At 34.5% G+C, this 11,347-nt stretch overlaps 1 protein-coding gene across 1 annotated transcript; it reads right to left on the minus strand.

Annotated features, from left to right (window-relative positions):
* Positions 1-6,321: 6,321 nt before the first annotated feature.
* On the minus strand, positions 6,322-7,766 carry zgc:92591 (uncharacterized protein LOC436997 homolog). The gene is made up of 2 exons (XM_053494948.1): positions 7,538-7,766; positions 6,322-6,609 (listed from the first exon to the last, which is right to left on the minus strand). The coding sequence occupies exons 1-2, from the start codon at positions 7,652-7,654 to the stop codon at positions 6,373-6,375; spliced, it is 354 nt and encodes a 117-aa protein (XP_053350923.1). The 5' UTR covers positions 7,655-7,766; the 3' UTR covers positions 6,322-6,372.
* Positions 7,767-11,347: the final 3,581 nt, after the last annotated feature.

Below are 11,347 nucleotides of genomic sequence, written 5' to 3' on the forward strand. Positions count from 1 at the left end.
AGCCTTTATCTTTGATTAGAGTGCACAATGTGATGGCCAAGTCATGTGTGAAAATGATTCTTCATGCTCCCTTTTACAATTTGAGGAAGTAAATCTCCATAGATGTGATAATCTGTTCATTCAGTACATTCAGGTGGTCAGCTGACTTTATTTTATTTCCACATAACGTTGCTCAGTCTAGACCTGAGTAACTGATCAACCCCAGATCATACAGTAACACTGTCTCCAGAGGCTTGTACAGTGGACACTATGTATGATGGGAGCATCGCTTCATGTGCTTACCATCTTACCCTGACACGCCCATCACTCTGGAATAGGGTCAATCTGGACTCATCAGGTCACATGACCTTTTTTAATCACTCCAAAGTTGAATGTTTATGCTCCCTAGCAAACTGAAGGCTCTTGTTCTCTTGAGTCTCATTAACAGTTAAACAGGTGGGTTTCTTACTGTCACTATTAAACATAGTGCTGATTTCTACTTGCCATTTTTTTTTAATGCAACTTCCAACCAAGAGTTAAAGTGATTTCTGATCATGCTCATTCAAGATGCTTTTCTGACCACATTCTTTCCTTGATTCCTTCCTTGATTAAATAGTGTGTTTTATACCCTTTCAAGTTTCAATAACTTAACCCAATTCTAGTAATTAAAAAATATCTTTATGTTTTCTTTGCTTGATGTGGATCATCCTTCCAAATGATGAAATGTTTTGACCAGGCAATGTAAATAAATCATATTTACAACTAAATATTGTGTAGAACTATATGATTTATGTGTAATACATAAAATTAACATGAAAATCAATTAATTCTGTGTAAAACAATACAAAGAAATGAATTCATAGTGTACAAATAAGTAAAAATTGCATGTAAAAATCTAATTCTTAAGTTTAAAAAATCTCATATAAAAGTGATTAACTGTATATTTAAAAAAAAAAAATCACATTGGAAAACCAATTAAAAAATCTGTTTAAAAAAATCCTATTTAGAAAATTCTAAATTAAAATGGCATTTAAAAAAAATTTGTAGGAGACAGGTTTATTGTTTGAAACTACTATAAATCACATTTTTATATGAAAATGCATTTTAACATGCATGCAAAATTGCAAGTAAAAAGAAATCACATAAAATTTTGCAAAAATAAACTTGCCATTTACTTGTTAAAAAAAGAATTACACTAAAATACATGGATTTTTAATAATGATACTAAAAACAAAACAACTGGTCTGTGTGAGAAAAATATACTATACATGTCTCAAAAACACATACATTTCATGCTTTTTCATTTAAGTGCAAATCTATCATAAACCTTATTTCAGGTCTGTTCTGTTCGGAGAACAGTTTTCATTTTTAGATTTTTTTTTTTTTCAAATACAAAAAATTCATATTTCCATGGAGAACAGCGAAATGAAACAAAATGTTATTTACCTGTAAAATTATGCAAATTTGACCAAAACGTAATTTGCAGAATTTTGATGAATGTTATTTTCATTTTGATCCATCTCTTTTTATGATCTTTGATGTTTAAAGAGTAGTACTTTAGGATGTAGTCCTTTGTCAAACCTCTATCGAGGAGAGTAAGCCGCAAACACACAAAGCATCTCATTTGAGTAAATGATCAAAATGATCATTAGCGGCCATTAGCATTAGCATGGCTAAATTCACAAATACGACTAGCAATTAGAATTTAGGCAAAATGTTCTAAGCCTTATGACCAATCCAGTCTGTTATCTCGGCTTGTTATGTTAAATTAAGTCAATTCAATTAAGCAGTAACTTGTTAAGCTATTGCACTAGTGTTGGTGGTACCTGATCACGTTTAAAAGAAAGAGATGTTACTCTTTCTACCAAAAGAATGTGTTGGTAAATATTCTATAACATCTATTCCCAAACTTAATGAGGCTGTGACTCAATTTGAAATGTGAAAATCTTCTGCAGCTCACCCAAACCTTAAATCACAACTCATGATCAACACATGGGACGAAGATAAATGAAGAGTATCATGTTGTTTAAATCCCATGGCTTAGTTTTATTAGTTAAGTTTACTTTAAATATATATACATAATTGAAAATAGTTTCTGGGAATTATGAACCCTTCAAATTTAAAATTAAAGACTTTTCATATATTTGTTATAAATGACCTCTCTCAACAGAACTGCGGTACTTTTATGGCCCAATAGGTGACTGCAGCCCACCCTTTGAAAACAATGTTCTAGAAAAAACTGATGTACACGATAAAGCATTAGTTATAATGCCATATTATTTTTATAGTACTTTTATTAAGGACACAGCACTTAATAAAGCAAATAAAAAACAGATCTGTAAGATATATGTATTTACCATTAATATAAGGAGTCTTCAGTTTTAGCAACCTATAATTTAGTGGTAAATCTGTAATTTTACAGATACTAAAGTGTCTTTGCCATTTCTTGAAAACAAACAAGGTGCTTATTTTTTGTCTTTTGACATAAGTGAGTACTTGTTCCACAATACAATGTAAATAAGTAAACAGTATGCTATTTATAAATAAAAGAAATTGCAAATATTTAATTTAGAACAGTTCATTATTGAAAAATCTTCAATTTCAATATGTTGTTAGTGACTCAGCTTCATTACACCACCCCATTGCTTATTATTTTCCCATAAACAGTACAACACTTTGTGTTTCACTCCATACATATTCAAGTGCTCATTTTTAAAGAAATGTTTGTGTCACAACAAATTGTGGATTGTTAAATTATAGCACAATTATAAAATAATACCTAAACACAAAAACAGACACAAAACAGAGAAGGGAAACATAATAATAAGAAAAAAACAGACTAAGGCAAACAAAAGAAAGAACTGTGTGCATGTTAGATAACTATAAGCCTGAGTGTCACACTAGATTAAGCATAGATTTTTGTTCATTCATTCATTTATTTAAATTAAGTTATTTAATTAATTTAATTTACAATTTCAATTAGGGGGAAAAACATTCTTTTTCGTTTGTTTGTTTGTTTGTTTGGTTCGTATTTATTACAGATTAGTAGGCCTATGTCTTACAACAGCATGAATGGAAGATTTTTATTTTATTCATGGTTTGTTTCTATCCTGTGCACATTGTGAAAATTTAGTAATCTGGAACGTGGATAATAAAATAGTTTTGAGTTTAAAATGTGTCAAATCTCTGGCCTAATCAGCAACTACTGTATACATGACAAATCTACATGCTCTTACACAATCATTTATGTGAACATTGGTTTATTCCACTTACAAATCCCTGGAAAAAATAATTAATATAACTACACTATTATGCACGGATATAAGACTGGTGGCTTTAATTCGTTTCAGCTAGTATATCAGTAAAATGGGTTTTTACGCAGTGAATGTAATCACATTCAGTGCTGTTGATCTCCACCAGGTCTCAGCTGTTAGCTGCTTAAAAGTTCTCAAATACTGCCATCTCGTGCTTATCATGTATTACTGCAAAACATCATACCGTGTGTGTCTACAAAATGTCAAATCAGTGGGAGGTCATTGTTCACATTACAGCTTTCACTAACGGAATGAACACAACCATTCAGCCATCATGAGACCTTAACTCAGATATACAGTTAAATCAGGTACACAGTGTAATATTATATATATATATATATATATATATATATATATATATATATACACACACACACTGTGTTGCAAAGTTTGTTTTTTGTAATTTCTTTTTTCAATCTTCCTTTTTTTCTATGAGAAACTCTGTTTTATTCATTTGTATAGATTTTTTTAACGTATTAAAACATGCATTGTGTGTCTTCTGTTATAAGCTGTTTTGATCTGTTTTAATTTGGATGATTTCGTGTGTTTAAATTCATGCTTTTCTTTTAGCCAGTTGTGGCTCAGGTGCTGCACCCTAAAAAATGCTGGGTTAAAAACAACCCCCCCTGTCTATTAAACAGTTAAATTACTTTGATATACTGGTTTATTAAAAAAAAAAAAAAAAAACATACATATATGCAATAAACAACATCCTATTAAACGTTCATAGAAAAAACGTTTATTTTTCAAAAGCACAAGAACAGATAATCAACAGTGACATCATTACTATACTATTACTCATAAGGGCAGAATGGAGTAATAACACAAATAGGCTGAGGCAGCTTCTACAGAGCAAGATCTCTTTGTGACATTAGATATCTTTTCTGCAGAACAAAACTATTCAGCCCTGGTTCTGTTTTAACATACAAACACTGTCTATGACTTTTCAAGTAGGCCTCGCTATTTCATAGCAACATTACAAAAAGTCCTATACAGGTGCACACTACTTTAAATAGTTAATGTCAAAAATATAAAATGCCTTGAAGCACACATCAACCGCCCCAAGTAGTGTGCATTGCTCCAGAGCCTGTCCCACCAGAATGACGAATGCCTGAGAGCAGCGCTGGTCATCATCTCCCAACGTCAGGATGTACAGTAGGGGTACGGCCTTGACCCTTTAGCCTGCTGGAGGTATTCCACCATGTTGGTGCCAACCTTAGAAAGAAAATGAAAAAAAAATAATTTGTTAAATTATTAAGATTAAACTAAATAAGACTATAAATTTAATGTGTAATAGGATTTATACTAAATAAAAAAAATGACAAAGCTAGGGTATAGGTAACCTGAAACAAAAACATGGAGACAGCTACTACCAAAAATTAAATAAGCATGGCTTTTGGGATAAAGCTCATATGAGCTTTATCAGACTAGTTGATCTTGTGGTCTGTGTTGATTTTAAGCTAATTACCGAGGAGATTGTCATAGCTGGTGTCATACTGGCACATTATAATCACCCAAAAGTTAATACTTCCATCTAGTAGTTATCTGTACAGCTGACTGATAGTTAATTAAGTCTGAGTCACAAGCAACTTTGGTTAAAGAGGGCTACCTGGTTAGCTTACATGCAGCAGTCATATTTGCATACTACTTGCCATATGGGTAAAGGTGTAAAATATTGTTATAACTCGGGAGAAACGCGGACGACTTTTGACCGCGGAGTAAATTACTAGCTAGTGAAAAACGGGAGGGTTAGCAGGTGTGTGTATTTGTGAGAGGGTCAGTGTTTTGTAACACCTCAGCATTTTATTGTCTCAAACAGTGAGATTAATAAAGTTCTAATGTTAACTAAATGCTAGCGTCATGCTAATACTACAGTTACGTCACCCTGCAAACATTCTACAGAGAAAGATAAAAAGCTCAGACATCTTATCCGTTTCCTTCACACACAGGTGGGGTTCTGTGGCTAACTATAGCAGCTATTGTCAGCTAAATTATCTTACCTCAGACCAGCCTGAAAGTTTAAGTGTAACCTTAACACGGTAACAGTAATAAATCTCACATATAGTAATATTTTTTCAGTCATATGTGACTTAGGTGAGTGAACATGTGTATACAGACCTTGTATTTAACGTCATTTTCCCTTAAATGAACCGTCATCAGCGGTGTGGGAGCTCAAGAGAGACACGAAGCTCTGACTGACAGCCGCTGAATCCACCGGTGAACTTTGGGGGAGGAGCCAAGCAAACTTCAACCCAGCAGCTGGGTTACACAAAAACTACCCAACTCTCTGTAAATAACCCAGAAAAATGACCCAACAGAGGAAACCCAGCGTTTGGGTAGAAAAAACAACCCAGCGTTTTTTAGAGTGTGTGTTGCTGATCAGAGAGGTGGGGGTTCGAGCCCCTCACTTCTGCGTCCCGAGTGCGTGTTGCGACCCTTAGTTTAAAAAGCCCAAGGGTGAAAAAAAAAAAAAAAAAAAAAAAATCCCTTTACAACCTCTGCATTTGTGATTTTTTGCTCATTTACCCTCATTTTTAGTTGTACATTATTCCTAGCTTATATTTACCCTCACCTTTTTTTTTTATTTATATTATTGCTTATGTAACTTGATGTTTGTCATAATGATTTATTGTCATAACTTCCTGAGCTGATTTTTATGTATGGAAGGTGTTGGGTTTAGATTTTGTGTGTAAACAATGCAGACTAGACTTTATACTTGGAGCAGTTTTAGTTTAAAACTAACTAGCATACAACCATTTGATCTGGTTGGTTACAAGTGGGATTTCAGGCCCTTTTTAACCGTTGCAGTTTCATATGTGAACACTTAAAACATTAAGCTAATAAGTCCAGCTCTGGATGATAATTAGAACATTCTGTAGTTTGCACACAATTTTTAATATTGAAATAGGAAAATAGCTAAAATACAAGAATAACTATTAAAAAAAAAAAAAAAAAAAAAAAAAACCAGTACTTACTCCTTAAGCCAATTATTCTGAATAAACGAAATAACCTGAGACAAAACACGCAATTTAGTTTGTGCAGTTTTATTTCCAAATCTAAAGAAACCAGTCGGACTGGCTCACTTGGAGCTGGTGTACTTGGTGACCGCTTTGGTGCCCTCGGACACGGCGTGCTTGGCGAGTTCCCCCGGGAGGAGCAGGCGGACGGCGGTCTGCACCTCGCGGCTGGTGATGGTGGAGCGCTTGTTGTACTGGGTCAGTCTGGACGCCTCGGTGGCGATGCGCTCAAACACGTCGTTCACAAACGAGTTCATGATGCTCATCGCTCTGCTCGAGATTCCCGTGTCGGGGTGCACCTGCAAAAATCAATGATTCATAGTTTAGTGTGTTCTCAGTCCGTGGCCACTTTAATAGGAACACCTCTGTGCATTCTCACTGTGGCTCAGATTTTGGGATTTCACACACAGAATGGCGAAAAAATATGCGCTCGTTAATCAAAATGGCAGAAAGTTAAACTAATGCAAATAATCCCTCTTTACAAAAAAAAAAAAAAGTGATGAAAAAAAAGTGATGAGCTGAAAATCACTGCTGACAAGAAGAAGAAGAGAAAAAAAAACAGCTGTTGATACCCAGGACAAGGGTTTCTGAATGAATGCGCCAAAAGGTGTCTTAAAGTTGTATTCCTTAGTCAAAAACAAGGATGAACTTGATGGATATTATAATTAAAAGGTTTTAGTTTTTTATGAAATGGCTCTTGTAAACGTTGATGATCATAAAATGATGTCAAGTAAGATTTAACAAAATCTTTAAGAACATTTAAGAAGAATTCTATAGAGATATGCGACATCAATCATGAATGTTTAATTATTAATAACTGGCCCAAACAAGATTTTAAAAAATGAATTTAAGATGTTAAAGAGCCATTATTTTGTTAAAAATTATTGTTCTGCAAACATCACAGAATTAAAAATATACATAATGTTGATTCTATAATAATAATAATAATAATTCACATCGGTATCATATGATAATATTGCATCATATGGTACCGATTGTGAAAACAGTATCTGTTCATATACGGCCAATGTTAAGTTTACATTGAGAAATTAAGTGACGCAGATTATTATTATTATTATTATTATTATTATTTCATCTAAGGACCACTCTGTTCACTTACGAATCCACTTCACAGTGTTTCAATCAGAAGTGTCTAAATTAAAGCAAAGAATGAGAAAACACAAACGTTATATTTATGGAAGTAAATAAATAAATAAACAAACTCACCTGCTTTAACACTTTATAAATGTACACAGCATAGGTCTCTCTTCTCTTTCCTTTCCTTTTAGAAGACTTCTTTTCACCCGGTGCTTTGCCTTTCTTTTTATTTCCATCATTTGACATTGTGTGAAATATTTATTTTGCCCTTTTTTTTTTTATTTTAGTGTGAAAAATCCCCAAATTCACAATTCAGGCCGAGCTTTAGGTCTTCAGCAGAGCTCAGGTGCAGCTCATCAGCAATTTATCTCATCATCACAGATACATGATGAGTCTAATTAACCCCAGTGAGCTCTCTGTTCTCTCCACTCTCTCAGGAACTGCTTTTAAAAAATTAAGTAAGAAATCATACGCATGCTGGCTTTACAATGATTTACGATTTATTAAGTAAGTCATACATATATTTCTTCCAACATTGCCTGCGTTTGTCAAGTCCTTTCAACCTGGAAAAAATTTAATTTACAAATTTCACCCCATGTAATGTGTTTATTTCTCCACATTTGATTTCCAAAAGAGGATATATTAGTATACTTTGCTTCATTAATAAAATATAAAAACAATGTTATTATTAAAAAAATGTGAATTCTTAAAATGAGATATGATTTTACAAAACAGACCAATATTCTTGTGCACAAAATATATTAGAATCAGACTTTTTTAAAAATAGTTTTTTACATCCTTATAAAATAAATAATCTTAAAATAAAATTGAACTGCACACAGCAAAAGCCATTTTATATTATTTCACTGAGTTTGGCATTTTGTGTTGAAAGTTCAAGATATGAAGACATACAGGAAGAAAATATGTAAAAATATCTTTAACTATAATGATTCATATGTATGTACAGTAGAGCTGTTAATTCATTTTGATCTATTTCATGCATTTACTTCTTATCCTAAAACTGCTGTAAACTGATTGTCCTCAGTATATGAGCATTTATTTGTACCTAAACACAATAGAATAGACTAAGCGTTGTTTAGGAAGAAATTAGGCTCTGAGTTCTGGAATAGAAATTGCATTAAAAAAAAATTTTATCTCTTGAAATGTGGGGATGGAGGATAGAGAAGGGGTCCTGTGACATGGCTTGACAGGGAGTTCTGGGAGTCAGTAAGGGTTCTGCAGTTGGAGTATAAGAGAGGAGCAAACAGACTACACACCTCTTCAGAAAGACGAAGGAACTGCAGGTTCAACCGAAGTTCATACACCAGCAGTTCCAGTTAGAACATAAATATTGAGTATGTAGTATTGCCACAATTGTATTTTTTTTTATATTGCAAGTAGTCTCTTCCTGTTCTGCTGTTAAAGCTTTAATTGGTGTTTAAAAAACACTTAAATATTTGTAATGCTGTAATAATTTTACAACCATAAATTGAAAACAATCCTTCATGGTCTTATTCTGGTTCTTGAAACATATTTGAGTAATCCCATGGCTGGGGTGTCATGAATTTAACCATTCAAAATGTTTTAACCCATTTAAGGAAATGACTATCTTTTTATTTATTTATTTTGTAACAAAGTGTCTTTCCTCTCTGAGGGCGTTTCACTTTTCAAGTTTATACGGTCGCCCCTTAAGTAGAAAAAATAAAATCCCAAAACACAAAGACATTTCACAAAACCATGTTTCTGTTTCCCAAAAGCATTTTTGTAAATTTGTTTTACATTATGGTTGTGGTTTGTAAAATGTTTTAGTTTTTTTTTGTGACATGGTTGTGTTGGAGAAATAGAGTTGTGTTTTGTCCTTCTGGCCCACCGTCAGTTTAGCGTAGAATTAGCAAGTAAACAAAACAGACTGAGATGTGAGATAAAGACATTAGAGAAATTGTAAAGATTTATTTAAAACGACATAAAAAACACACACACACACACACACACACACAGAGCCTGTCGGTCAATATCACAATATCAAAATGCACTTTTTTTCTCCCCATGCTCTTCAGCGTAGTTAAATGATGTGACTTCCTGCCATGCACTTCCTGTTATATGAATAATGGGTTAAATGTCACTAAAATGTATATCTTTTATAGCCTGTAATGGACAACTCATGGATGAGGGATTAAACTGATTCTGACATTAATGGAAAAATATGTTTTTTGGATTATTTTATGAGGCGACTCGTTGGTGTAGTGGTTAACACTGTGGCCTCACACCTCCAGGGTCAACGTTCCAAGTGCATAGGGTCCTCTGGGTGCTTGGGTTTCCTTCCACACAAAAAGACATGCAGTGTAAGATGACTGGCTTTTTCAAAATGTCGTGTGTGTGTATGTGTGTGTGTGAGCACTTGTGCCCTGTAATGGGTTAAAATCCCATCCAGGATGTATACCACCCTGTGCCCAAGTCCCCTGGGATAGGCCCCAGGCCTCCCATGACTCTGGACAGGATAAATAGTACAGAGAATGAGTGAGTGTCAGAGAGAGAATGTTATAGTCCTATATTGATATTTCAAGGAACCATGATGTAGTAATAATATTTCCAAGGCCATCAGACAAATAATCGCCTGATTCAACCTACAGGTTCATTCAGCTACCTATGTAATATTGTGAGGATGTTTATACTCTGTCATCATTTAGCACTGATGTAAATAGATGGCCGTGGTAAGGTAGGAGATAAATTGAATTGCCATCAAGATGGATGGAGAAGAGGAAATCTCCGTAACCATAGCTGATATGAAATCAGAGGTTCTGTTTTGCGAACAGAACCTTAAGAGTGGTCTCTTTCCAGAAAAAGGAACAGTGCAGAACTTGTATGTGTGCTTTTAGTTTGCATGGCTCAGTGTGCGAGCATTTTGTAGTGTTCCCAGAAAAACAATTTTTTTGTTGTTATAAAGAATGTGGTGTTGTTTTGGGGGGACGGCACATGGTGCAGTGTGTAGCATTGGCCATGATGGTGTGAGTGAGGTGTCACATCCAGGGTGTGCTCCAATCTCTCACCCAATGTTCCTGCATCCTGAAGATGAACAAATGCATGTTTACTTGTTGCTTGCTATTTTTACATTTTCAGTTTCACAATTTTGACATTAAATTCAAATATATGCTACCTATTCACAATGTTACCCCAAACACTACTGCAGTTTGATTTCTTCATTGTGACAAAACGTTCATCAGACATATATATTGTGGGAGGTCGAGTTATAGTTTTTTTTTCTTTTCATCACAATCTATTCACACTTATACTAGTGCATCTTTTTACTTGATTTAATTCAATCAGCAAAATTTACAATAAGTGAAAATTCCATTTTCTCATTATACAGTATGTAAAGTGAAATATTTCAAGTCTTTTTTGCTTATTATTTTGATGAATACAGTTTACAGCTCTGTGTTTAAATATAAATATTGGAATATTTCCCAAGTAAAATACAGAAAGTATGAAGTATGCCCAAACCCCAGCCACTGGATGCAGTGCCGGTCCCAAGCCCGGATACAATGGGAGAGTGGCGTCAGGAAGGGCCAAGTTGTAGTGCGGACTGGGTATTCCGCTGGGGCGACCCCTTGCCGGGAGCACCCGAAAGACTAACAACAACAACAACATGAAGTATGCACTCAGTACTTGGTCAGGGCTTCCATAACGCACATGACTGCATCAGTGCATCAGGCGATCAGTCTGGGGCACTGCCGAGGCATTTTTGAAGACCAGGTTGCTTTGATGGCGGCCTTCATCTCTTCTGCATTGTTGAGTCAGATGTTTTTTTCATTTTCCTCTTGACAATACTCCAAAGCTTCTCTATAGGTCCCAGGTCAGGTGAGTTGACTCTCCAATCAAGCACAGTAATATCACAGTCAGCAAACCAGTTAGTGGTAGTTTTGACACTGTGGGCAGATGCCA

This window comes from Clarias gariepinus, chromosome 4 (genome assembly GCF_024256425.1).
Source record: "Clarias gariepinus isolate MV-2021 ecotype Netherlands chromosome 4, CGAR_prim_01v2, whole genome shotgun sequence".
Classification (NCBI taxonomy): domain Eukaryota; kingdom Metazoa; phylum Chordata; class Actinopteri; order Siluriformes; family Clariidae; genus Clarias; species Clarias gariepinus.

Bases quoted from the DNA above. Each gene is read 5' to 3' on its own strand.
- zgc:92591 (XM_053494948.1), bottom strand. From the start codon at position 7,654: ATGTCAAATGATGGAAATAAAAAGAAAGGCAAAGCACCGGGTGAAAAG. The intron at 6,610-7,537 runs GTGAGTTTGTTT...TGATTTTTGCAG, and splicing joins TTTATAAAGTGTTAAAGCAG to GTGCACCCCGACACGGGAAT.